Source organism: Tympanuchus pallidicinctus, unplaced genomic scaffold (genome assembly GCF_026119805.1).
Source record: "Tympanuchus pallidicinctus isolate F22 unplaced genomic scaffold, pur_lepc_1.0 scaffold3, whole genome shotgun sequence".
In the NCBI taxonomy this organism is placed as follows: domain Eukaryota; kingdom Metazoa; phylum Chordata; class Aves; order Galliformes; family Phasianidae; genus Tympanuchus; species Tympanuchus pallidicinctus.
In genome coordinates, this window is record NW_026294747.1 from 22,764,471 (window position 1) to 22,792,009 (window position 27,539).

The 27,539-nt window shown below is 45.3% G+C and overlaps 2 protein-coding genes across 13 annotated transcripts; one reads left to right on the plus strand and one right to left on the minus strand.

Moving 5' to 3' along the window:
* Window positions 1-2,036: 2,036 nt before the first annotated feature.
* Window positions 2,037-27,517, minus strand: ATG13 (autophagy related 13). Of its 10 annotated transcripts, none has more exons than XM_052694792.1 (18): window positions 27,494-27,516; window positions 18,616-18,697; window positions 17,856-17,936; window positions 17,101-17,220; window positions 16,593-16,639; window positions 15,944-16,084; window positions 15,453-15,493; window positions 14,829-14,925; window positions 14,380-14,478; window positions 13,538-13,628; window positions 11,119-11,217; window positions 9,071-9,181; window positions 8,270-8,403; window positions 7,424-7,508; window positions 6,627-6,704; window positions 6,213-6,329; window positions 5,629-5,757; window positions 2,037-5,057 (listed from the first exon to the last, which is right to left on the minus strand). In XM_052694792.1, the coding sequence occupies exons 2-18, from the start codon at window positions 18,682-18,684 to the stop codon at window positions 4,980-4,982; spliced, it is 1,617 nt and encodes a 538-aa protein (XP_052550752.1). In that variant the 5' UTR covers window positions 18,685-18,697; window positions 27,494-27,516; the 3' UTR covers window positions 2,037-4,979. The 10 variants fall into 10 exon arrangements, with proteins under 10 accessions (XP_052550752.1, XP_052550750.1, XP_052550751.1 ...); XM_052694790.1 differs by having other exon boundaries at window positions 7,391-7,508; window positions 27,494-27,515; XM_052694791.1 differs by having other exon boundaries at window positions 7,391-7,508; window positions 9,071-9,154; window positions 27,494-27,514.
* Window positions 22,933-27,344, plus strand: HARBI1 (harbinger transposase derived 1). Of its 3 annotated transcripts, none has more exons than XM_052694810.1 (3): window positions 22,933-23,228; window positions 24,259-24,986; window positions 26,550-27,344. In XM_052694810.1, the coding sequence occupies exons 2-3, from the start codon at window positions 24,317-24,319 to the stop codon at window positions 26,924-26,926; spliced, it is 1,047 nt and encodes a 348-aa protein (XP_052550770.1). In that variant the 5' UTR covers window positions 22,933-23,228; window positions 24,259-24,316; the 3' UTR covers window positions 26,927-27,344. The 3 variants fall into 3 exon arrangements, with proteins under 3 accessions (XP_052550770.1, XP_052550771.1, XP_052550772.1); XM_052694811.1 differs by lacking the exon at window positions 22,933-23,228 and adding an exon at window positions 23,998-24,099; XM_052694812.1 differs by lacking the exon at window positions 22,933-23,228 and having other exon boundaries at window positions 24,055-24,986.
* Window positions 27,518-27,539: the final 22 nt, after the last annotated feature.

The following is a 27,539-nucleotide window of genomic DNA, read 5'->3' on the forward strand; positions in this document are numbered from 1 at the left end:
AGCTTGCTGTGCTGCCAACCGCAACACGCAGAGAAGAATGTGAGTATAAGATGCTTGCTTTGTGAGTAACTCTGCAAGGTACTGTCTGCAGAAGCATCAGGCTGGAAACAGATTTAGGGAAAGAATGAAGTATTGGGTGTTTGGCTCTTTCCTGACAGCAGTAGCCTGGTCAGGGCTGGGCATCCACATTACTGTCTCGCTGCCCTGATGAGAAGATGAGTCAGTAGCCGGGGAGCAGCACCGCTTATCTCATCCCTGTGGGCCAAGCGGGAGCCAACTGTTGGCTCCCTGTTAGGATGAGCTGGTTGTGCTTATCCAGTGGCCAAGTGATGTGCAGAGAAGCACAGGCCCGTGCCTGCCGACATCAGTGTGTTATGTGGGTCACCAACTCCTTGATGTGCAGTAGGCTTTGGTTAGGACTACACTCCTTGATCTACATATGGTTAACCAACTTTTCCTGTTGGAAAGCAACTGTAATTCCTGGCTACATTAGGATGTTTTTTGGTTAGTAGGACTTTTACCCACAAAGTGATTAGTGCAGCGTAACAACAGAAGAAACAAATACTGGATATGAGGGTAAGAAGAGAACATGGAGCGCTGGAGCTAAAACCACACCACCAGGAGCCCTGGCTGCATGCCTTGTAGTCCGGGTATGTTGTTTCTGATGTTAACACTTGTGTTTCTACAACAGTGTGCTGCTTTTCAGTTATTACTAATGGTGTATTATTTAAGGCTCATGCTGTTGAAGAGCCTTCCAGTGTTGCCATTTCCTCTTCCTCATGTTGGCACTATTCAGCATGACTTGTGAGAAGCTGTCAGCCATATACAGGCTGAAGTGTTCTTGACATCAGTTCACAAATAGTGCTTTGTGTATGCTCCTTGGGTCTGATTTGCTAATTTACCTGCTGTCATTTACTGCACAGTACTTCAGATCTACAGTCGAGGGGGTTACTTAATATTTTTGTGGGGCCTTTTTATGTGGATGGTGCTTTTGCCCATAGTCTGTGAGTTCACAGGCTTCAGCCTGATTTTCCACCCCTGGGACTGTGCTGACCCACTGTAATGGGGTCAGTGTGGTTTATGTGATGACTGTACAGCAGTACGTCAGTAATCAGTTCTCAGATGCCCATCTGTGGACTTGGGTCAGGGACTCTTCACTGCTGGGGCTGTGCAGCAATAAGCTTTGTGCTGCTCTGGAGGAGTCTGAGAGCAGCGGGTCTGTCCCTGATGGTGCCAGCAGGACATATATACTACGTGCAGCCACACAGACAGTGTAGCACAGTGTAAATAGTGTTTACTGCTTGGTGTGTTTTCATGTATGCTGCCCTATGGGTTTAGGTACACTATTCAGAAGATATATATATATATATATATTTTAGTATGTAAAGCAGGCTCTCTTATGGACAATATGTGACTGGTCATAGCCTTGGTGGTAGTAAAGATTCTGGTGGGCCTTGCAGTAAGGCCCACATCCCCCAGGATGGTTTGTGTGAGTTTGCTGGCAATTACTGCTTCTCACATCATGCAGCATCTTTCCTTAGTGCATAAAGTGATGCTGATAAATACACATACAAGCACATGCATAATGTATGCATCTCAGTAGCTGTAAGGTTGCAACGGGATACTGGTTTCTGATAAGACTGTTACTGAGTTATCCTGGAATACTTCCCTTCATAGAAACTTACACTATACTGTCATTTTTTTTTCCTGCATCTTCCTCTGCCTTTATAAAAACCACACACCCCTTATGCTGCAGTTTGAATCAGCACTGCTTATAATTATGCATCCATTTTTACCATCTTATTGTTTCTTCTTTGAAGGGATGTCAGCACCTTGCATGGCATTATCTGGGGTTAACTTTAAGCAATGCTATGCACGCCCTGGCTGACTATTCTAGTGGTAACACAGTGGTGCACTGCACCTGCTACCCCTGGCAGAGGCAGGCAGCTCTGCCCATCCAGTTTCCTGGAGGACAAAGACTGAGGGGTCGGGACCTCAGTCAGCAGATGTGGAGGAGAGCGCGTAACGGAGCAGAGTTGCTGTCCATTGCTTACATAAAAGTTTTATTGGAAATTCTTTGAATACTTGAAGTACAGTGGAGACTATTTCCAAAACAATACAATTTAGGAGCCTTTTCCTTCACCCAAAATATCTGTAAAGCAGCAGCTATACACATGCTGTCCTTAGCACAGACTTGAGCAGTCATCTGCTAAAATAAGCAGCCCTCATAGTACAATCTGTAGTAGGCTACAGCAGCAGCTAGATCTTTCCTGAAGCTGAGCATTTACACAGTGGTCAGAGAACTCAGAGCCTAGATGCAGCAACTACGTGTTGAAGCTGAGGAATGTCCAGAAAAGAGGCACATAACTCAGCCCTAAAGAATCTCTTTATTGCTATGGTCATCCAGCTCAACACCAGCAGCTTACATAGGCTAATTTCCAGCCTTCCATAGAAAAGAACTGCCACACTGAAGTTCTGCTCTACAAAATGCGGGAGCTGTAGCAACACATGAACACAAGTATTTGGCTTGGAGGACCTTCTGGGCAGGATCAGCAAGAAGGGCATGCTTTCTGCCAACTCCATCTACAGCTTTTCAGTGTGCCCAGAGGCCAGCAGGAGCGCTGGCTAGATAAAGTCCAACCTATTCTAGTCTTCTTCCCTGAATACAGTGCAAACCAGCACTTTATCCCATCTCTGCTGCTTGGCAGCTCAGATCATACAGCTGTGCACTGGCTGTAAGCTAAGAAAAAGGTGACAGCTCACAGAGGGGCGGTTGCTACGTCCCAAGGGCAATAGAGACCAACCTGTGAGCAGAGATGAGAGCTGGGTGACACTCAGTCCTTGAGTTTCTGCACCCTTATAACACCCCTTTCACCTGTAAAGCAAGGTGGCCCTGGCTGTGTGCACACAAGTATTAAACGCCATGTAACTTAAATCATTCTGTGAGCCATTTAGAAACTTCTTAGAGGTGTCTGTGCATCTTGTTTTGCAAGTAGTAAGCAGTGTCTGTGTCAGGATTCAGAAAAGCTGGATTGGGTGAGTTATCTGGCTATGTTCTGGTGGGTGCTTCTTCAGCACGGCTATAAGCTGGAGCTTTAGAGCTCACCTGTCCTCCCATGGAGCGCACCTCTTAACCAGAAAGCTGGTAAAGTTCAAGCACTGCGTTGCTCTGACCTTACAATAAGCTCTACTCTGAACTTGGTTCCTTGCTCTACCGGTGGGTACAGAATTAGTGTTCTAGAGAGGAGATGAGCTTCCCCAGTCATCTGCTAACCATCTCTTTCAGTTGAGAATGCGGCACAGTTGAAGAAGCTGCCTTGAAGGCGGGTTACTTAACCACTCTAGGGAAGTGAAGATGGTTCCTTGGCGTAGAGGGAACAACGCTTTTGTAGAAGGGGAAAAAAAGTGTATGGGACAGTAAGGGGCCTTGCAGTTGCTCATTCTAGTTATACGTGGGAGGAGGAAAACAAACCACAAGAAGACCGACCTTCTCTAAGTTTCTGCTTAGTGTCACCGTTTCCTCTCCTGTCCGTATATCAGACAAAAGACAAACAGCCTAATCGACCACAGAGTGCTGCCAGCCAGTCACACTGCTAATAGCCAGCTCATTATAAAAATAAAATTTCAGCTCATCGAAAGCCAGCTGATTAAAAAGTACCATAAGCTCCCAAAAATGTGCTTCTTTAAAGAAGCTGCCTTCTGAACGGCTGAAGAACACTGCAAATTCATCCATACCTATCAGAACACAGCTTTTAAGTCCCTGCCACTCCACTACGCTGATGTGTGCATTTCCTTCTATCAGTGGGCCCTGACTGGATGAAATGGAAACACAGTCCCCAAAACAGAGTATTATATTAGAATAATCAAGTCTGTCTTATAAAATAAATATCTTGAATATTTTCTTGCAAAAGGGGACTCACTGGACAGGGTTCTGTGGCACACATGCTGTCTGCAGCGATCCAGGCAGAATGACCCACACAACTACATGAAAACAACATATTTTAAATATAGGTTTCTTTAAAAGCAATAAATATTTCTCAATTCTTAAGATCATCTATTCACCATAAAGCAGGAGTGTTTGCGTGGGTTAGAGGAAAGTATCTCAGACTAAGACTCCTAATTACATAACCCTAAAGAAATAGGATTCCTAGTATTTACAGTTACATTTCAAAAGCAGACTACGAACTCAGCATCACAGCTGCTACGTGCAGGCTTGCCAACACAGTCAAAACTGGTAAACTCAACATAGCTGAGTGTCAGTACACTCAGGAAGGAAATGTGGAAAAACACTTCTGTGGTTTTCTCCTGCCTATCAGCGAGTCTTTACAAAAGGTGTCACACAACGACTGTGTAGAGACTCAGTTCCTTAGAAGCAGAAAAACAAAGGTAGCTTGTATTACACAGGTCCCAAAGCTGATGCCTCTCCCTGTGCTCCAGGCACTCACACTGAAGTCAGGCTAAAATGGCCCATTCTGTGGAACGGTTGTCCTGGACACAGAGCTGCTGATCTGCTGAACTCAGACCTTAGAAATGACCCAAAGCTTTCTGTGCTCTAACAGGATCAAAGACTGTGGGAAAAAAATGTCTGTCAGCAAGAAGCTGTGTTGAGGGAACTCACGCCATAGGATCTTTGGAGGAAGAAGATGGCAATTTTTCACAGAGCCCCTCCACGCAGAACAGACTGAAGAGAAAATGAGTTTCATACGTTGGAGTTTGACTTCCTGTGTACCTACTGGTCATAAATTCCAGACTGAATGCGAACAGGAAAAGCAGTCCAGAACTGTGCAGTGGAGCAGCTGAGGAAAACCAGCAGATGAGCTGTACCTGCTGTTGAAAGAGCAGTCAAAGAAAGCTCACTTGATGGAAGGAAATAGTCAAAGCAAGACAAAAGGTGGAGCAGGGGTGACAGATATTTGTTGACATCATTCTCCAGGATGGTCCGAGGAGAAGAACTGCTGCAGCAAAACTGGAAAATCGCTTCACTGCAAGGTTTCTACAAAGGCATCAAACTCTTTGACATTTTTCTCATGGACTGCCAGCTTCTCTGGTAGTGAGTCCTGGAGGGGCAAAGAAAGGTGCAGATCAGGTCTCATTCACAACGGATAGAGACTGCATTTAAAGCGTCCTCGTAAGGCAAAAATTCTTTTTCTAAGCAACCCAACCCCTCTCCACCACTCTGAGCTCCCCTTCCCACATGCACAAAACCAAGAGTCCTCTGACAGGATCTAACAAGGGACCCTGAGAAAGGAACTCTGAGCAGAGTGTGTGTTCTGCAGAAGAATAAGTGCGCTGGGGCCTGGCCTTGTGCAGATCCACCAGGATTTTACTTGTATGCAGAATGCAAGATCAGGCCTCGTTTGTCACTAAGCCTAACAGACCAGAAGCGGGATCAGTTTTGAGGGAATAGTTTTGTGATTTGAATGACAACTACAGAAAGCACATGGTAGCAGCTTTCAGTTTGAAGATAAACAAAAAAGTTTCAGAGGCTCAGGTGTGCTATAAACAAATCTGCATTGGTCTGAAACCTATTAGTGAGGGACCCCCCCTTAGTCAGATTCTTTTAAACTAGAAACAGGAAGAGAATTATAATGTATGATTCCCACAAAAAGAAGCTATATGGTTCCATACCAAATCCTCTGCCATGGACTGAGCTCCTATGTCAATGGAGAGGCTGCTGAGTTGAGGGGGGTTCTGAAACTCACGGTAAAACGTCCCCAGGTCCATTGGAAGAATGTCATCTTTAGAAAATGCTGGTTTCTAGAATCAGAAAAACCACTGTCAGTTCTCATTCAGAGATCTTTGCTTCCCTTTTGTCATAATCTCAGATAAAGTCACTACTTGCTACCAGTAAATATCTTGGTATTACAACTGCTGTTGTAATAGCGCAGATTAAATAACTGAACAGCTCCAGCTAAAGCTTGGCCAAGAGAGGCCAAGATTTGTGGTTGCCACTTAGAAAGGAGCATTTTTGTGGAATCTGGTTTCTTTAAGCATTAGAGAAAACAAACAGCCCAGGTGTTGGTAGGAACTGGATTACTTAATTGGTAGCTGCTGGTATCAGTGCCTTCTGTGGTCTGGGGATTGCTGGAAGTCTGAATCGTGGGTCTTTTCCCTCCCACGAAAACAGCTTTTATGTCATTTGCTATTGTACCAGTACCCAAAGCCCACCCAAGATGTAGGTGTTACGTGAGAATGCTGATCAGGGCACTTACAAAATCAATCATAACAAAGTCATCATGGGTGTTCCCTGCGCTGCTGCCACTGGAGCCCTCTGAGTGTAAGCTGCCTTGTAGAGGAGATTCAGTTTCTGGGGAATCAGGAGGATTGACCTGCCCAAGAAATTGAAGATGGTGAGTAGTGATGTTATTTATGAACTCATTTGTCTGCATGTTTTTATTCTGTGTGGGCAGTTAGGAGGCTGGATGATAAGCACATGCTACAACACACGTGTTGTTTGCATACCAGGAGAGCCCAAGGCTCAACACAGGAGACCCCAGTTCCTGGGTTTCAAGCAGCTAGTTCTTTCCTCAAAATAAACACTAAAGTGTACTCAAGCAAGGGAATAGCATGGATATTGCATGAGGGATGCTGAGAAGGCACAGATTATTCCTTGGGGAGGGGCTTACCATGGGGTCGTTATCTTCCAGCTCAACATTCTTGGGAGCAAACATAGCAAAAGGAATGTCTAAGTTGGCCATGGTCACCTGAGGAGATTCAGCAAACAGAATTTCACTAAGAGACTCTGCTTACCCAGCACAGCAAAGGCTACTGAAAGTCTCTGTCAGGTCTACTAAAAATTGCCCAAGATCACATCATCAGTTTGGCATGATGCTGACAACCTCATTTAAAAAGATATAAAATAGGTTGTACTCAGTTGATTGAATACAGACACACACTCCATATACAGCACCTTATATGAGACAGGCAAGAGGTAACACACTGCTACACATTCAAACAAACCCCCTTTGCCCATCCAAAGGGCCTAGGAGAGGGCTTAAAAACATAGTTAAAGCAGCTGTAGCAACTGGATGTATCTCTAAGCTGCCCTAGCTGAACTTCCTTAATGCTTGCTTACTTGTGATGAACTGGCCTACTGCACATCCTTTCAAGGAAAGGAGGCTTTGCTGCCAGCTTTGTGGGATCATTGGGGAGAATGAAGTCTTCCATACCCAGACTGGGTGTTGGCAAAGTGGGACAAATTCAGCAGCTGTCACATCCCAAAAGGATTTTATGAAAAGTATGCCTGACAAAACTGCAGGCAAATGCTGCAGGCAGAAATATGTACCCTCAGTCTCCTGAACTGCCCTGACATCGGGGTGCTTTGTTTCCTCCTTGTGTGAACAGGCAGGAGAGGCAGCGTATGCTTGTGAAAAAGCTGTCTGCTAGTTACCTGGTTAATAGGTTTGTTGACAAAAGCTCCCACCTTCCGGATAAAGATGGTCTCCAAAAGGTCATGTGGGGAGCCACACTTCCCTTCACTGCTGTTTGATACTGTTTCCGTGTCCTCGCTGGGAAAGGAAGACAAACTAGTGACTCACTGCATAACCAATACAGGCAAACAATATGCTCTGAAAGGCTCCTTCATTTTTCTGGGTTTACTCCCAATATTAAAAAGGAGAAAAACAGAAATCGTTTTCCTTGTACCACACCTTTCTTCTCAGTCATAAGCAGAAAAGGGGAGCGGGATGCTTGTGGAATCAGATTTTTGCTTAAAGCTGGAACAAAACTAGTTAGTTGAACAAAAAGGTGCTGCTGACTGAGACAGTTTTTGTTTTTTGGTTTTTTTTTGGAGGGGGACTTTACTCTAGAATGTGAGTGTTCAGAGCTGTTCTGCTCATCACCGTTATTTTTTCAGTAAAACAAACATCACAAGGATCTTCAGGAGGCGAGGTCAAGAAGCAGAATACTATCATTCACTCTGGCTACAGAGGTAGCAGTCTAATGCATCACAACAGCCAGAGTCAGGATTATTAGTTCACTAAATGGCTTTTAGTTATTTCACTAGCCTGTTTGCTTTCCTATCACAGGTATTTGGAACTTTAAAATAGCCAAAGAAAAAGGCTGAGTCTTCTGGTAAGAGGACTATTTCCATAACATACTCAGGAAAGTGCTAGGAAAGCCCCAGTCAGATAAAACTGCCTGCTGTTTCAGGGGGAGGAAAAACAACAGTTATGCTAAAAACCAATAGCTAAAAAAGGGAAAACAGTTTTATCTTAACATGGCTCCAAATGGGTTAGCACTAGTGGAGGGTCATCAAAAACCAACCTACCTACTAGAAGGAGTAGCTGCTGAGTAGTGCGCTCCATCTAGTGGGGTGCATGTCCTCTCTTGGTCAGCTTGAGTGCCATGTGCTGGCTGGCTAGGAACTGGGGGAACTCCCCCCTCTTTGCCTGGACAGATCAACTGAGATGGAAAGGAATGATTAAGTTAGACAGTTCCAAAGTAGGTCGGCAACACAGCGCAGTACAGAGCAGATTCCCTTGTATTGGGACTAAGTCATGGTTTCTGGTGTATGCCTGGGCTCTCACACCCATGCGGCAGCAGGTGACCATCTGAGTACAAGCTCTTTCTTGTTCCCTTCCTACTCCACTCCACTTCAGGGCTGCACTACACAGAAGAACTGCCCTACGCAACAGAACAGAACTTATTTTTTCTGATAAATGGACGCAAATACACCAATGTGGTCTGTCAGCATTTCCTGCATCTAGGTTACAGAGCTGTGCTCGCAGAGCTACAATGGCAGCAGCTCTGTAACACAGCTGAGGCATGAAATCAGTGGCACATCAGTGCAGGCAAATAGGTTGGATTTGGTTTTACAAGCAGGTTTGACATCTTTTAGCCATTTCTCTACATGACCCCTACCCTACCCCAGCACAGTCAAAGATGCTGAGGAGCCAATTCTTAGCTTCTGTGCAAGTTGTGCTTTCCTTGTACTTAGCCTAGATTCTTTTTGTTCCTGACAGACAAGAAACTAATGCATGCTCTAGTTTCAAGGCCTCCCTTAAGTGTAGAGGTGACACAAGAGGGTTGCAATACCAGCTATGCTTGTTCTTCTACCCTCTACAAGTACCTGGTGAGGGTGTGCAGCATTCAAGCCACCAGCAAAGAGTACAGGATACCCCATGTCAGCTGATCCAACTCCCAGGGCAGCAGGCTGATAGGAAAGACGAGAGCTGGAAAGCTAAGAAAGAAGAGAAAAAAAAAAAAAACGGGGGGCAAGGGGAGAGGAGAGGAAGGGAAGGGGAATGTCCCAGTCTGAATAACCATCAGTCACTGAAGAAGGAACAGGAGAAGTCAGAGGCACAGCACAGTATTTCAGGCTGGCAGAAGAATGCTAGATTTTCATTAGTCCCTCATGGAAGTTATTATTTTAAAAAGTTAATATTGTAGGGGACTAAACTTGGGCTTTGTCATGACTGGTTTCCTACACATGGAGGCGGCTGTGAGAGGTATGGCTGATCTCTGACATCCAGGCACAGGGAAGCTCTGCTCAACAGACTTGTTTTGCATACTTACAAAGCTAACATTTCAGTGTTTTGTATCAGTTAGCTTCTGCCAAAGAATACAATGCCCCATAAATGTGCTAGATGAAGAGAGAACTGGCAAGCTAACTCTTCTGAGATTGCTCTAGGAATGAAGTGTTGCAAGCAGTGAAACTCTGCAGAAGTTCCTTATACACTTAGATTTCCCTAAGTAGAAATCTAACCATATTAAATAACTTTCTCCTGCTTTGGCTGTCTTGGCCTCAAGAGGAACACTTCTCGGAGCTCTACATGTGATACCCTAGCAGTGCCAACGCTGATGTAATTTGCAGGAAACTGAATGGTGAGCAGTACTTTTATTCATATGAGGCTAATTAAGCTGAACAGAGCAATCTCTTTTTGAAGAAAAGCAGGTACAATATTATTATTTTTGTTCTAGAAATGTCCAGGCAACTTGACTCCTTTTGAAGAACTCATGTTGCTTTGGAGATTTTACACTCATCTTCCTGTAGGAATTCCTGAAGGAATTCTAGGCAGTGTTGCTCAGATACTGAAGTGGTACCTAAATGTTCTTTCCTATAAGGTACTTCTCTGCCCATTGTTGTGAGACACTTGCACAAACATGAGGAACATGACTTTAGACAGACCTATAAGGTGTAAACAAAGAAGAGTAAACTCAGGTCTTTATAAGGTGTTACTTGAAACCTGGAAGACAGGTGGAAGTGAATTTATTTTTTCTCTTTCAAATTAACAGCATCTCTGTTCTAATCCAGGAAAAGTTCTAATTAATGACTGTGCAAGTTCTAGGGCTACTGACTGTTAAGAGAAAAAATTCAGTGCTGTGCCCTTGCCTCCTGTGTCTCTGACTAACAATTAATCCTTGCAGCTGCTGTTTATTCAAGTGTGTTTGTCCTGTCTTTGGCAGACCTTCAGCTGCAGAGGCATTTAAGCAGCTGAGTCTCATTGAAATCCATACAAGATAAACACCCAAGAAGATGTGGTTCCTAACAAAGGTAGATAACATTCACTGAACTTGGGAGGGCCTCCAGCATCAATGGGATCAAAATTTATTTGCATTTCTATTAAATTAGATAGTTCCTCTTTAAGAATAGAAAATCAATTTGCCTTTATGACTTTTGTTTCCTCTGTCCCTTTGCTCTCTCTGTCAGACTACATACAGCCCTTCTTAGCCAGCAACAGGCTGTGTCTTCACTGCATCCTTAGTGTTATTGCTGTAGGGAGGATTCCTACCTCAGAGGTGGGAAATGCTAGCTCCTTCTCGACCTGACAGCCTGAAAATTATGCTGTGCCTTTTTTTCTTGTTTAAATTCACTCCAGTGAAGTCCTTTTAAAACCCTACTCAAAGTTCCTCTTTCTCCTGTATCCTCTGAGTTTTACAGGCTGCTTTATGCAGATCTGCTGTTCAGCACAAAGACTGCAGGTGGATTTTATATCTAGAGCACACTGGTTTTGCAAACTGTTACATTTTCAAATAACATACCTGCCCCATTTTGGGTTGACCAGCCTTTCCCATGCACAACAAACATTCTGTTTTGTCAAATGTGTACTTTCCTGTATTTGTTCAGTCGTGCCAGTACTTTCTGGCCACGTATAACACGTTCTATTGAAAACTCACTTGATGTGAAAAGGCCAGCCCCATCACTGGGACCTTCAAGGTGTCCGTCACCACAGGAGGAGGGGTCTGAAAATGTGCCTTTGTGACAGTAAAAACACACTGTGCACAAACACAGACGCACAGAGGAAACAAAGAAAAGAAAGAATGAGAGAAGGGGAGAGAGAAAGAGAGAAAAGGACTTCAGAGAAGAACTATAAAGAGTTGGATGAACTGAATGCTAGCGAGGAATGTTTGGCTGCAGCAGCCATGCTTACACATAGAGCAGAATATTTCAGTGTTGCCAGAAACATGTTCATTTTATAAAGAATTGACTGCTTTCTGGTCTCAGGAAACTATTCTACACAGGTAATATTTAAGATTCCAGTGAATGCTGCCAGATAGTGTCCCACAGCTAATAGAACTGTTACCAGCCTATCAGCAATGTCAAGGCCAAGTAGTTACCAAAAAACAGGGAAAAACACTTTTACTTTTAGAATGTAGAAATAACACTGAATTTAATGACTTTCCACCTGTCTGAACACGCTCCTAGTCTTCCAGCATTTAGAAGGGCAGCAGATTGTATCTCTGCATGTCTGTGCTGCAGCCTTAGACTAAGGAGGGACCAGACTAAGGGGAGATTCAAATACACTGATGGGAAGAGAGAGCTCCTTCACCAGAACTGACACCAGAACTAAATGCTGTCTTAGAGAGTGCTAATGCAAAAATGTAACCCAACTCTGGTTCACTCACATACCTTATACCAGCTATTCTCTTACGAGCATGGTTTTATGAAAGCTGCCTGAGGCCAAATTTTACTCCACATTTGGGATACTTCAGAAACACACAACAGATGTGCTATACAAGCTGACAGGGAAAAATTAACACTCAGTGCCTTGTATCACACAGACGAGGCCTCATTTCTAGTTGGAAGGCAGGCAGAGCTTTGGACAGCCTGTCTATACGCTGTCTACACCACAGTTTCTTGTGTTCTCCTAAGTGTTAATTTGTAAGCAAGAAGATGGAGAAAGAAACCAATCTGTCAAACAGTCAATTTTAACTGTTTAACTGTAAAGAAGACTGGCAGTTGTTTATAAATGAGCAAGCAGAAGCTATGAGCCATGTAAAAGGTAAGAATGTAGGCTCACGATTGACGTGAATCCTCAAGGTTCATCTGGTTTCATAACACTTTTTCCCTTCAGTGACAATAAAACTTCACGTTCCCTGGGGAAATGCCAGCTTCACTGTACTTACAAACATTCATGCTGTTATTTAATACTGTCACAAGCAAGACAGTGGAAATTTCCTCATGAACCCTACTGCATTTAACCTGCTTTGTGAACAGGCAGAATACAACTCAGCCACAAACACACATCCTGAATCTCAGAACAGGAAAATCTTTATTCTGTCAGACTTACCGTGGGTGCCTGCTGATCAGTTCAATGTTGCCTAATGCCCTGTCACTCAAAAGCCAGGTGGTGAAAAAATGCTTTGTAAGAAAAGCTTGTTTCTGGCTCAGCCATTCAGTAGAACACGTTCTACTAAACCAAGCATACTAATTCCTCTGAAGGAGAAGAAAGTCCTACAGCATATTCTTTCAGTTTGGAGTGGCATTCCAATTATACTTTTTTCTGTGTTTTACTTCAGAGGAAGAGATTTACAGAGTCTTTAGATTGTCTTTAAAATGCAGTAGAGCCATCTGCTTGAACAGCAAAGAACATTCCTGAATATTTAAAGCTATAGGTGAACAACAAATGCCCAGTCCTTCAAAGTACAGCACTGTGGAGTCAGACACGTATGGACAGTAGAAAAGGGAGAAACCTGAGTTGCTGTTCTGCAAGGTTCACAAAGCATTTGTTTTATGTATATTTTAAAACTGAAACTTAAATAACAGTGGCACGGGTAGGTAGAAGTACAGAGAATTAAATTAATTCCCTAGTTCAATACAATGACCCATTTTTTTGCTGGTACTTACTTCTGCTCCTCCAACTAGTTCCAGATGGTCCAACTAATAAGGCTTTTGTCTTTTTCCTGCTTTTCCATTCTGCAGCCTGAAAATATGACTATGCCATAAACATTTTCCTGATAATTCAGTATTTCTTTCTCAGTGTCAGCCTGTTACCTCTATTTATGCTGCCTGACATTGATCTCTTGAACTCCTCTTTTTGCAGTATCAGTACATGCATGTATGTATTACGCTGCTGTCGTCTTCCAGTGTATCTCTGTTCTTTCAGTAATTCATTCTTTCTAATCCTCCACCGTCTTGTTGAAATCAGTATCTAATGAAGTTTTACCCAGAGTACAACCATCTGAATAAGAAGCTTACACATTTTAATTACTGTCAGGAGGTTGCATGTTTGCATAATACTTGATGTAGAAGTACATGCACTATGCTGTCAGTGATGGTTCTACCTAGGAATACAAAGAGCTTGTTTTCTCCTACCTGAGATGGAGGAGAGGTGGAGAATGATGTAGTACACACTTCTTGGGAATCTTCTACTGAGGGGTATACTGCACCATTGTCCTCACCAGCTCTAAAGCAGCAAGAAAATAAAAACATCCAGACTGGAAATATTCTACATAACAAACAAATAGCAAAACACGCTGGGACAAATGCTGCAAGGAGGCTGAGAGTATTTGGGTGGAGCTGAAAAGAGAATTTTGAAGGGCTCTCGTAATCTACTCGGCAGAACTGAGGAAAAGAGGGCACAGAAATGTTATTTTGCCCAGGATTATCATAAGGGCTTCTCTTCTACCCCCAGATAGAAACTTCTCTCTATGATTTTTATTTGTTTATTTATTATACCAAAGAAAGATTTTCTTACACCAGCCAATGCTACTAGCTTTGGTGTTTACAGAAGCATTGTCAAACAATACCACTGGTCCCAGTTTGAGTGCCCTCACATGAACTTCAGAGATGACAAACCTCACATCTACAAAGAGAAATTCACCTCTAATCTTTCTCCATTGGATAGTCTGGAGCTGCATGCCTCTGGATAGTTCAGCAGCAAGATTAAGTGCTACTCTTTCAAACTCACAGTCAAGATTTAACCTCTTTTGTGTCCAAACGCTCCTGTAAAGAATTTGGCAATATCCCAGGGCTTGCTGCACTCAGTACTCTAGGCACGAAGAGAAATGTTGCCTTTCCTTATACGCTTGACTAAATAAGCATGATAGACCCTAATCCTCCAGTCGCCCTTCCCGTGCAGTCAGTGGAAAAGGCTCTGTGTTTGGGCATAACGATGCCTTCACCATGGCCCATGACTTCTCTCAGTGTTTCCTCACCTGTAATTGCAGGGATGCATGGGCGAAGAGCTGGGATAGGGGCGGTCCACAAAGTGATCAATGATAATCCCCATGATAGGAGGGGTCCTCTCAAACTGCCTGCAAGGCAACAAGCAATGGCGTTATTGTAAGGCTGCTTTTACTCTTTTACTATATCCCAGTTCACGGTATCCTGAGAGAGCCCTAGTGTCTGCTAGTGGGACCAGAGTATCTTTACAATGCAGCTCTGCAATTCCAAGCATGCATTAGCAATTTGGAGTTCCAGCATCTGACTCAGGGCAACCCAAATACTCCATTTGCTGCAAGACTTAAGCATTAGAGAATATTCTCCATTAAGGAGAATTTCAGCAAGAAAGGATAAGCAGAAGGGAAAGATATAGGGGCTCACAGTGTGAAGGGTTCATTAGTACATTACTGTGAAAGTTTCTGGCATTATCTCATTTTCTCACCTGGTTGACATGAAAGCAAGGTTGATTCTGTAGGCACAAGACAAAGTGATGGTGCCCACTGGGGTTCCTACTGTCCCAACACGAACTGTTTGAAAACCTATAAAGTTAAAAAATTATTATCAGTTCTACTGAGTACATAGAAGCTGATTATTTATTTTCATTATGTTTCACTCTGTGGTCTTATTTCTATAGTGCTTCCATTATCCCTTGCAATCTGAACTCCAAATATGCACACAGAGTCTGCAACAAAGTAGCACTACGTTGTCTTGGTGGGATGCTTTATCTACAAACTCCAGATGTTACTTCTTACCTGGGTTTGAAATACTATTCTGAAGTACTTCTTGAGCCGGAGCAGATCACTGTCTCCTCTACTGGTCCTGCTCCTTATAAATTTACCTCCATATTCTTATTTCAATTCTGGGTCAGACTGGCAAATCACTCTAGATTTTGCCAAAGCACCACATTACACCTGTCACCTTATGACTCGACTCTTCACTGCGCCACATACAAATACTGCATAAACCTCAGGTTTTCTTCTGTTCGTGGCACTCAGAAATGTTAACAGATAGCTCACCAGTACAGAAAGTAGTTCTGCTCTAGTTTCTGTGTATTGCCTAACCATACCTTCTCCCAGGCCGCTCAGTTGCACTTCACCAAAATATATCCTGAGGGGAAAAGAAGAAAAGAAAAGCTATTAGGACCAGTGGGGACATAATGCTGTACCTATCCACGTTCCCTGTTTCATTTTATGAGCTGAACAGTTGGAAGCACATTTCCTTTTTGGGGAAAAAAAAACACAAACATACATAGTGGCTGGAATGGCCACATCAACCTTCTAGCTATTTCAGAGGAAGACATGCCACATAAAAAGGAAGAGAAAAAGGTAGCCAAGTCTAACAAAGAATATTTCTTTAAGCATTCAACAGCTCAGAATGAGTTTATAAGGTAATAAATGCACAGTCCAAAGGTCTCTATCACCTTTCAGTCGTAGACAGATCCATATCATTTGAATTTATTGTAACTAATGTCTTTTTACCACATTTACAGCTGCCCTATGCAGTTCTAGAGTTGCTGCTTATTCTATTCCGGATGCGGAATTTCACTTTCTACTTTACCTGTACAATATCACATATTCATGGCCTTGCTTCCTTGAGAGTCTGTAGGCTGGAGTTACCCTGGTTATAGCAAGCAAAGACTTCAGTAGTAGAGACAGTCTGTTGTATACTGTGTATGAGACTTTGATTTCTTTGTCACACCTACAGAATGCAAATGAGAAAATTAGTCATCTGTTCCTAACAAGAAAGTAAATTTTTAATCAAAATGAGTCTGGGTGAATTGTTTTACATCACTTTTATTGCCAAAATGACAAAATAAAATCCCAGTGTTCAGCTGAGAGCCCTGCTTCAGTTTAGTCACCTGTTGTAGAGTACTTGCTGAAAAATGCCATGCAGCTCTGTACTTGGCAGTAACATCTTTACAATATTTAACACTTTTAGAGTTACTGAGTAGATGAGCTCTTCGGGTGGGGGGGTATACGAATGCAATGAAAGAATTAAAAAGGAACAAATATACTGTTTGCTTTTCTTGACACTAATATTAAACAGCTTAACAGCTGCACTAGATAAAGAGAAAACCCCTGTAAAGTGTTGCAAGCCATGCAGCCAATTATGTGCTCATTCATCAACATGGACTGAGTACTGCTCAGTTTCATCAGCCAAAACAAACAAATGACAAACAAAAAGGTGGTGTGAAGAATGCACTTACTTCTCATTCATTTCTAGACACCAAATTTCTAGCTCCATGGAATCCCCCTGGACCAGAGAAAGATGGCAAACAAAAACTCATTTCAGTACACAAACCTTTTCATTAACAAACATCTCATTAACAGTCAGCACTAACCACTCTTCTCAGTAAATATGTTTCTCCTCTTTCCCCCTTTCTTACAGTGCAACCATAGAAAAAAATGTGTTGCACCTCCCTACAAAACTTGATCACCTGAGGGAATATCTTCTTCAAACACCTCATGGTTTAAGAAATTAAGTTTTGCTGTTTCATCATCTATGTGTTTGGCCCCAAGATTTGCAGTAAATTGTTTCTGGCAATCAATACATTTCATTAGCACACTGCCTAACTTCTAACTTCTTTCCTAATATTTGAAGATGCTTTTGCATTTTCTTGAGCTAAAGAGTACGAACTCTGCAAAGTGGGCTGGGATTAAAGTAAAAAGTAATAATAATAAAAAAATCAGCATCTGTTTTAACTATGTCCTCACCTCTGAGGTTTTAAGAGAAATCTCCACGCACATAGACCGTCCAACAGCAGGCAGCTGTCCTGCCAAGGCTTTCTTTGCTTCATGAGTAACCTCTGGTATATCTTTGATGGCTAAATTGAACTGCAGAATGAAAGAGAAGGTTCACTTCTTGCATTTCTTTGAAAACTGCCTACTAGTACACTGCAACAGATTCATGGGCTCACATGTAATGTATTAGGGCTGTGTTCATTGAAGTACTTATGAAATAGTGAATTCCCAGATTGGCTGAGGCTTTTTATATTTGCAAACATGTCATTGACTGCTAATTCAAATGTTCTTTATCCTGCCATCAAAATCGTGTTCCCTCTCTCTCACTTGCTTCATATGTTCACCCACAGAGTGGGGCCTTGAGTCTCTCCAGTTTTAATACAGCCCATTACTATACAGACTTGAATTGCAGAGTTGCAAGCTTGTGACAGAAAGGAACTCATCACCCCTTCTCCAGCAAATCTTGGCAAAGTGCCTCAGTGAGCTGGCAGGAGCTGCTGAGAGGTATCGTTTCTCTCTCCTCTAATCAGCCCTTCAAAAGTCCTGAGTGACGTGCTGTGTGTCAACAAGAAAAAAAAGGCCAGTCAACATAATCAAACCTAGGAGCTATTATACAAATAGTTATTACGGGCTGCACAACGCTCTAAGAACCTTTTTGTGTTCTCAATGCCAAAAATAAACAACAAACAAGAGAGTTTATGGAGCTGCTTTACAAAACATGGCTTTACCCAGTCGGAGCCTGTTGGGGAGGACGACGATCGGGTACAGATCTTCTCTCCGAGTCGGGCCTGGACAATTACTTGTACCGTCTGAAACAGAAAGGACACGATTCACACTGGGCTCAGGAGATCAGCAGAGCCCTCAGCTCAGAAGCTAACAGACAAATTCCAAGTGAAAAATAAAAGGGATCGCCAGAATGCAGGAAAGCAGTTTCCGATGCTGATTTTCAGGTATAATCAAATCATTATATATAACAGGTCAGATAGATATGTCAGATAGAAAATGGTTTTAAGCTAAACTTTCTTTGTAATAACATGAAATGACTAACTCAGTTTTCTGATCAAGAGTTGTACAGTTTTCTGTACTACTGAATCAAAATGCATAACCACTTCCTGAACCTGGACACTTACAAAAGTCAATCTGTACATTTCTAGTATATTAAAAATCCACTGTCAGATTACCTACAATCATCTAGCAAGGCCAAGCAAGTCAAATATGGGTACCAAGGAAGGCCAAATCTTATAGTTATATATCAGCATAGTTCAAAAGAACATTCTGGTATTACTGGTTTTGAATGCAATATAAAAATGTAGATAGGCTGAAAAGGAAGTTTAGAGCCCAGCAGAAGTTACCACCTAAATGTGGGATGCTTAAGTGTGTTGATGGGAGCCCAGCATTGACAGAGGTGTGATATATCTCAAACTGATCCTATGGCTTTTTCCTTAAATAAGAGAAAAAGAAAAATTTACATGCAGGAGAAAAAATTACCTTCAGAGCAAAAAATTTGATGAACTTGTCCAGGTCCTTCCTGTCCTGCGAACTGAGATCAGTGTCCATTGCATATGGCAATCTGAAATACAGTGCAGGCATAAGAATGAAGTCTTCCTTCAGCTTTCTGTTTGGATTTTAAGATTTCAAAATACTTTGCCATTAGAAGCCACCTCAAGAGAAATAATAAGCACCAAAAGCCTCGGTCCATCAAAATCCTAACAAGAGCTTTGAGGGGCACAAGTGATGTTTAATCTCATGTCTGGTCGATGCAAAAGGTACTGAGAAAGAACTAACAAAGGGAGGTCACAATTAGAGTACAATTTCTCTAATTTTGCTAGCTTAATTTAAAAAAAAAACAAACCAAAACACTCCAACAGCACACTGGGATCTGTACCAAGCCATCCATTAGACACAGCAGTAGGGCTTCAGATATAATATATTCTCAGTTAACTGCACAGGACAAAGCCAGGGCAAACTGTTTTCCTGGGTAAATGTGGCAGTAAATCTGTACGGCTGCAAATGCACCTACAACCAACTGAAAAAAGGTATTTTTGCCAATGGAAGAACCACAATTCTACTTGTGCTTCTCTCAAAAGCTTCTGATGACAAATACCCAACCTCCCTCAGTTATACTGGCTTGCTTGTCAAAGGACTAGGAAAGGTTTTAGCAGCACTATGGAGCTTGCACAGTGCCTGAAGCTGGCAGGCCAAGTTACTAATCAGATTTCTGCCACATCACATCACATGGTCTGGGAGAAACGATAATTTTTTTTTCAGTTTCTTCACATGTAGGTTAATAATCACTTACAGACCATGGGGAGGACTGCCTTAATGAGCAGTTTTAACCAATGCTTTTTACTCATAAGCCTTCAAAGTATTAATTCATTCTTAACTCCTGCTGCTGGTTTTGTTCTGAGATGGTTAATCACCCCGAAGCAGCTCGTCAGACATCACATGAGTGGAGCGTGCAGCCCCTCACAGCAGTGCTGCAGTTCTCAGCAAGCAGGAGCACTCAGTGCTCAACCTTCACTCAGGGGCAGAACTGCAGCCCTGAGGGGGGTCAGTCATCCCAGACATCCACAGAACATCAGACAATCATTAATGACTCTGCACATCCACAGCTTCTGTTCAGAACAGCCCGATCAACAGAAGTAAATGTCTCTTTTAAGTCATGCTGCTACATAAGAGTACCGCAACTTCCAGAGCATCTTCTAGAGTGCTGCTTTCTGAATGACTCTAAGAAGGCTGGGCACTTACACTGGTGGAAAGTTCCAGAGCTACATTCATCCTGCACCTCCTGTACTCTACTGCTTTAATTATAAGTCATGGTTTGATGTGAAATCTAACAACGCAAGCTGTAGATGCACTATCAGATTATCCTTTGGGTATTTTAACCTCCTCAGATCATTTCCTGTGTTTAACATCCACCAGCCAGAGACTGCATGTTTCTCAGTCACAGGAGGGATGCAAAAGGGAGCTGGTTCTTGGAGATGTTTCATGATGCACCACTCTAATGTAGAAAAATTAAGTTTTTTGTATAAACCCTTCCCATTACAAAAGAAAAAAAGAGTGAGCTGCAGTTATTCTTTTGTCTTAACTGAGCAAAGCTCTGTAAGGGAGGAGGAACCAAGACCCACAGCAAAACTTGGATCACATGGCCAACAAAACACTGCATTAAAAAGTGCATCTTTTTCTCGGCAAAGGGAATACTGAAATTAACATCCAAGAGCAAACAGATTAGCTTTTAATGAGAAGAGAAGAGAGAGAGGATTTATTTATAACCCTTGGAGAAAGCTGCAAGGAAGTGCTCTATCCTTATGGCGCAGAAGAGCTGTCAAATATAGCACCTATGGTTTCTTCATGGGACTGGAAAAAAAATCTGGATATTGACTTGCAAGATATTAGAAAACTAATGAAAGATGTTTGGCTCTCTGGTCTGTTAAGAAAGGAAACAAAGCATCAGCACAGTTCTCTGTGCACTGTAATGAATCAGTTCTAACAGCGTTGTACCCAAATAACTCCAGAGGGGAGAAAAGCAGCCCTCAGAGACACACCTCAGATGCAGGGTTCAGAAGATGAGAGCTTTACAGTTGTGCCCTGCTCCACCTGAATCACGATTCCTTTTGCAAGATCCCAAGCTTTCTATAACATCCACAAAACATTTGGAGGCTCATACCCTCACCTCAAGCTCCCAATGCCGTAACAGCTGACTCACTAGAGCCTAATGCACAGTAGCAAGCATTGGGCAGGATTTCATGTCAGGGAGCTGTAATTTCAGGGACAATGATCACCTTGGAACTCAGCCCCTGGCACACCCAAGACCTGGCATTGGGCAGACAGCACCCCCTCGTTTTTGCAGGGATCCTCTGATGGTTATGTGTGACGTGCTGGGGCTTAGGACAGCGCTCACCTTTGGGATCACTCTTGGAAGAATCAGAACTAGAACCACAGCAAACATTTCGTTTACAAAAATGCCTTGGTTGCCTCAGGTTAGCTGCTAAGGCCTGACCTGAATGTGAAGGAAACTTGTCAAACTTGTTTTGACCAAACTCATCCAACTCTTCAGTCCTGTAGGTTGTGATGCCAGCAGGGTCCTTGCTAAGTGCCAGTCATTCAAGCAATGCTCCACACTGGGGGAACGTGATCGAATTTTACATGGAATAACAAGCAGAAGGAGCTGACCTTTGGTCTCACTCAAAAATGCACGGATGACTGATTCCTCCTCAACCAAAGAATTTCTTAACCAAACAGAAACTGTGCTGCTTGAACCTTGTACACAGGATGCTCGCAGGTAAACCAAACATCACAGCCACACAGCTTTTGGCTTTCTTGCTGCCTTTCTGCAGCCTCCACTTCCATGCCCTATTTATTCATTCCTTTGTCTCTACTTTCCTCTAAACAGAAAAGTCCAAGAAAAACATTCAAAGGACAAATGCTACACGGGGCTTTTTTAGCTAAAGCCTCATTCTTTCTTACAATGCTGTGAGGCAGTGAAAAATACGAGCTCTACCCAGCAGTCAGATATCTAAACATTGTGCCTTACACACTCCACTGGCAGTTGCAGTCTCCTTCAGCAAGGAGAAAGGCACGTGAACATGAGGTGATGGCACCTCATCTGCATGATGCAACAGCCTGCAAGAGCCATCCCCTTCAGCCCTGAGGACAGCTCCCAGCATGCTGTGCCCACTGCCAGCAGCCTGCTGCATGCAGGCACTTGTAGCCGTGCCATGGAACAGGTGCACAGCTTGTGAGCACCTGCATTACCGTACAGCTTTGTGCCTGGGAATTCAGTGCGTACGAGTGTTTGACACACAAATGAGAAAGGAGCCGAAACACCTGACACACAGTGGGCATTAATGCTGGGAAAAGCATATACAGGCTGCTTCCATTACGCCTCTCCACTGAGATTTCACTTTGCATTATGGCTGCTACAACTTCAACTCATAATGCTTTCCTTTATTTATCCAGGCTAAATAGTTGTTCAAGTGTTTCTGTCCCACAGTGCCACACTGACATTGAAAAGAGCATGGGGCCCTGACCAAGAGCTCTGACCGTTTCTAAAGTGGGCTGCTCTCAGTCCAGTTCTCATTTTCCCATTGTCTGACCATGCCCCTGCACTGGGTTCCCTACTCCCACTGTTTTTTTCAGAACTATTTTGTAAACACAGGACCCAAATCCAACATCTGAGTGTGTCCTGTGTGAAGCTCCAGAGAATTCTTGTTGAATCTTTCAGGTAAAATGACCATGAAAGTTTTGGAAGATTTTAATAGATTGTCTGATAAATAGGGTTGGCTGCCAAGGGAACTTTCCTAGAAGATCTCCTTCAATGATCAAGAAGTGCCAGTGCAAGCAGGTATTTTCAGCGCATTAATAAGCAACTATAAAAAGCTCACGATGGAGACATCAGCTCCAAGGCCAGGCCTGTGAGTCAGGCTCTACACAGACTGAAAGTTAATCTCCATTTCCCCCTCATAGCAGGTTTGCTGAAAACCTAGTGAGAAGGCAGAGAGGGAGAAGGGAACAGTGCTAACTTAAGGTGTGCCACACTCATTCCTGAAAGTCTAGGAGTTAAAAAAAAACATAGACAAGCAGATTCTAGGAGGAAAATTGATTCATATGATACAAACATTCTGACGAAATCAAAGGCTCTGTAGTTCACCGTATGGTTAAGTTTTGACTATTAAAGACTCATTTTTTTCCTGCTTATCAGAACTTTGTAACTGATAAACGACTTCCCAGTTTAGGAAGTGCCTTACTAAAGCCAGCCCTGCCAGCTCCGCCTGCTTAGAAACGAAACAGAGTAATTCCTGTTGACCGGCAGTTACATTCTGTACTTCCCTGAGCTGTACAGATGTGTCAGCACAAACTTCTATCCTGGCACTGCGAGTCAGGCCAAAGTGCATGGGCTGGAACACAGTGTGCAGCTGCATGTCCCGAACCACAGCACCATCGTCACGTCTCAGCTCGATGTGCACACACGGTTGGTGTCGGGAAAGTTGTGCTGATGTAACCCCAAAGAAATCCAGGGGACCCTGCCTGATCCTCCCGGACTTCCGGCTGACTGCAACGTCTTATCCTGAGCGCAATGCCTCATCCCTCTCCGCAAACAGGTCGGTTTCACCACCTCACGTCACTCCTGCAAACATCTGGATTTGCCCCAGATACTTCGTTTGCGTGGCCAACCGCAGCTCAGCGGGGCAGCAGTCCGTATTCAGAGAGGGACGAAGGATGCGGCCGCTCGTGAGCCCCCCCCGCCCCGAAACATCCTCACACCGCACGGGAAACGGGCAGCGTTGAGGGCGCAGCGGGCGGAGGGAGCCGGGCCGCCCGCAGGCCGCTCTCCTCGGTGCTCCAGGGCAGCTGCAGGCCGCACGCACAGCCAGGCCCGGCCGGGCCCGGCCCGCCGCCGCCGCGATCCCCGAAGCCGCAGCGCGACGGCCCCCTGCCCCCCGCCCCTCCGCCCCGGGCCGGTACCTGCGCGGGGGCGGCAGTGCTGGCGGCGGGGTGGCTCATCCCGCGCCCAGGCCCGGCTGCCCGCACCGCGGGGCCCCGCTCCCCCGCCGCGCTCGGCGTCCTCTCAGCGCCCCGCGGCCGCCTCCCACTCGGTCCCGGCGCTCGGGCTGCCCCGCCTCACAGCCGCGGCCCGCGCAGCGCCGCCGTCGTCACCATCGCGGCCGCTGTTTGTTTTCATCCGCTGCGGGCGGAGAGAGGGAGGGACGGGCGGACGAAGGAAGGGAGGGAGGAGGCGCCTGAGCGTCCGCCGCCGCACTTTCCACACGCGGCCCTCGGCGGCCCGGCCCCGCGGGAGGCGGGAGGCGCGGCCGGGTGCGGCGGGCGGCGCGCCGCCCCGATCGCGGGAGGCCGCGGCGCGGCGAATCTGCCGGGCGGGATCCGCTCCTCAGCTCCGGGGGGCGGCGGCGCCTGTGGGCCGGGCCCTGCGCCGCCTCGGGCTTCCCGGCGGCCGAGAGCCGCCCCAGGCCGGTAAGGACTGGGTTCTTCTGGGGGTTCCCGGGGCTTCTAGAAAGCCGGGAATCTTTATTTCGTCTCCGCGTAACCCGAATAAAAGGAAAATGGGAACGGAGTCCGCAAGGCTGGTCCTTAAAAGCTGCGCTGAGCCTCCTTCCCGTTTGCCTCATGCAGGTGCAGGCGCTGAGACGGGCGGAGTGACGCGGCCCCCTGGAGCCCTCGGCCCGCCGGCATGGCCGTACCCATCGCGGTGCTGGACTGCGACCTCCTGCTGTACGGCCGCGGGCAACGCACGCTGGACCGCTTCAAGCTGGAGGACGTCACGGATGAATATCTGGTGTCCACATACGGCTTCCCCCGGCAGTTCATCTGCTACCTGGTGGACCTGCTGGGAGCCAGCCTGTCCCGCCCTACGCAGCGCTCCCGAGCCATCAGCCCCGAGACCCAGGTGCTGGCCGCCTTGGGCTTCTACACCTCTGGCTCCTTCCAGACGCGCATGGGGGATGCTATTGGCATCAGCCAAGCCTCCATGAGCCGCTGTGTTGCCAACGTCACTGAGGCGCTGGTGGAAAGAGCTCCCCGGTTCATTCACTTTCCAGAGGACGAAGCAGCGGTGCGGAGCCTGAAGGACGACTTCTATGCGCTGGCGGGCATGCCGGGTGTGCTGGGCGTGGTGGATTGCACCCACGTGGCGATCAAAGCACCCAACGCCGAGGACCTGTCCTACGTGAACCGGAAGGGCCTCCACTCCCTCAACTGCCTGATGGTGTGCGATGCCAGGGGGGCCCTGCTAAGCGCTGAGACGCACTGGCCAGGCAGCATGTCCGACTGCACCGTGCTGCAGCAGGCAGCCCTTAACAGCCAGTTTGAAACCGAGCTGCACAAGGATGGCTGGCTGTTGGGTAAGTCAGTTCTTCGTCATTGCTTTCTTTTGCCTCCTCATGGAGTACAGAGCCTCTTGGAACTGGGAGTAAGCTTCTGATTGCCTTCTTGTAAATTCCTTGAGGCTTGAGATTCAGTTCGGACTATCTTGGAAATCAATAACAGTAACTTCCAACCTGTTTTATTTACTCTGATTATTGTATATTCATTTCATTCATTCGTATTTCAGTATCCAATACCTACCTAAGCAGAATTATGCAATTTTAAATTCATAGAAACATAGAACGGTTTAGATTGGAGAGAAACTTAAAGCTGATTCAGTTCCAACCCCCTACATGGGCAGTGTTGCCACCCACCACATGAAGCTGCCCAGGGCCCCATCCCACCTGACCTTGAATGCCTCCAGGAATGGGGTATTCACAACTTCTCTGGACAGCCTGTTCCAGCACCTCCCCACCCTCTGAATAAAACATTTCTTCCTAACATCTAACCTAAATCTCCCCTCTTTTAGTTTTAAAGCCATTCCTCCTTGTCTTATCAGTCAGACCATGTAAAAAGTCTCTTTCCCTCCTTAAAAAGATCCTTTCAAGCACTGGAGGTCTCCCTGGAATCTTCTCCAAGCTAAACAAGCCCAGCTCCCTCAGCCTTTCTCCATAGGAAAGGTGCTCCAGCCCTCTGATCATTTTCATGGCCTTCTTCTGGACCCACTTCAACAGCTCTGCATCCTTTCCTGTGCTGAAGGCCCCAGGCTTGGATTCAGTGCTCCAGATGGGGCCTCACAAGAGCAGTAGAGGGGGACAGTCACCTCCTTCTCCCTGCTGGCCACCCCTTTGTTGATGCAGGCCAGGATACAGTTGGCTCTCTGGGCTACAAGAGCACACAGCTGGTTCACATCCAGCTTTTTGTCCATCATGAACCCCCAGGTCCTTCTCGGCAGGGCTGCTCTCAGTGAGCTCTTCTCCCAGCCTGTACACATATCTGGAATTGCCACGGCCCAAGTGCAACACCTTGCACTTAGCCATGTTAAACCTCATTAGGTTCTCATGTGCCCACTTTTCAAGCCTGTCCTGGTCCCTTTGAATAGCGTCCCTTCCTCCTGTTGTGCCAATGGCACCACTCAGCTTGGTGTCATCAGCAAACTTGCTGTAGGTTCAGTTAATCCTACTGTCTATGTGATTGATAAAGATGTTGAAGAGCGGTCCCAAGATGTGGGGGGACACCACTTGTGACTGGACATAGACACATTAACAACAGCCCTCTGGCTATGACCATTCAGCCAATTTTTTATCCACCACCAAATCTATGGTCCTAGTCCAGTTATACTTTCATTGTATTACGTGTTAAAGAGATTCTCCTACAGCTATGTCACGTTCTTCCAAGGTTTCCCTTTGTAAACCAGAATATCTTTATTTTGTTACTTGTCACATTTGTAAACCGGAGTTTTCAGTGCTTCACATTTTCTAATTTAGCCAGAGAAATATGTTATTCTGTATCTACACTACAAGAAAACCCAGGGCAAAGATCAGAAACTGACGGTGAGCTGTAGGTCTGTAACTTGTGCCCCTTCCTTTCCCTGCCAATAGGTGACAGCTCCTTCTTTCTCCGCACCTGGCTGATGACCCCCCTGCACATCCCTGAGACACCTGCAGAATACCGCTACAACATGGCGCACTCTGCCACACACAACATCATCGAGCGGACATTCAGAACCATCCGATCACGATTCCGCTGCCTGGATGGCTCCAAAGGCACCCTGCAGTACTCCCCCGAGAAATCCAGTCACATCATTCTGGCCTGCTGCGTGCTTCACAACATCTCCCTGCAGCACGGGCTGGACGTGTGGTCTGCCCCTGCAGCGGGGCACATGGAGCCGGCGGAGGAGGAGTATGAGCAAATGGAGTCAATGGACTCTGAAGCCTGCCGTATTCGTCAGGAGCTGCTGCTCACTCATTTTAGCTAGCATTGTGGCAGCAGGAAGGCTTCTTGCTGTTCCTCTGAGAAGATGCAGAGACCAGCATGCTTCCTCCTCTTAAGTCGGTCAAGACTATGGGATGTGAGACGAGAAGAAACTATTCGTTTCAGGGAGCATTCAGAACTTCTCTTCATCTCCTTGTAGGTGTCATTAACTGCTGAATCATTGCTGTTGTGACTCTCATAAACACCCCTTCCTCCTAATTTGGAGGACAATGGCTGTAATGTGAGGTTGGTGGAGAAACGTGGAAAACTGTGGTGATAACTATGATAAATCTGTAAGCCTCGCACTATTTTACAAAGCAACAGTTCTATGCCACTTTGTAACCCAAACCACTTACAATTGATTTTTGAACAGCATTTCACACATTAAACCTCCCTTTGGGACCATGTCTGAGTTCATAAGCGGAGAGGCACACGGAGATTTCTTTCTAGTTTGCAGGTATAAATTCCTGCTTAATGCCGGTCTGCAGCCGTGCCCACCTCGGGGCCCAGCGGTTCCTCTGAACGCTGCGGTGTCGGCAGGCGCTGGGATTGCAGCGGTATTGGTACATACCTGGAGGGGCAGGAAGAGATGGGCATTTCTTCCTTCCAGACAGGCT

What these genes read in the sequence shown, in the direction of transcription:
- ATG13 (XM_052694790.1), bottom strand. Translation starts at nt 18,684, where the DNA reads ATGGACACTGATCTCAGTTCGCAGGACAGGAAGGACCTGGACAAGTTC. An exon ending in TTTCTCTTAAAACCTCAGAG is followed by an intron (nt 16,640 to 17,100) that starts GTGAGGACATAG and finishes TCTCTGGTCCAG; the next exon opens with GGGGATTCCATGGAGCTAGA. An exon ending in TCAACAAACCTATTAACCAG is followed by an intron (nt 6,705 to 7,390) that starts GTAACTAGCAGA and finishes GAATCTCCTCAG; the next exon opens with GTGACCATGGCCAACTTAGA.
- HARBI1 (XM_052694810.1), top strand. Translation starts at nt 24,317, where the DNA reads ATGGCCGTACCCATCGCGGTGCTGGACTGCGACCTCCTGCTGTACGGC. An exon ending in CAAGGATGGCTGGCTGTTGG is followed by an intron (nt 24,987 to 26,549) that starts GTAAGTCAGTTC and finishes CCCTGCCAATAG; the next exon opens with GTGACAGCTCCTTCTTTCTC.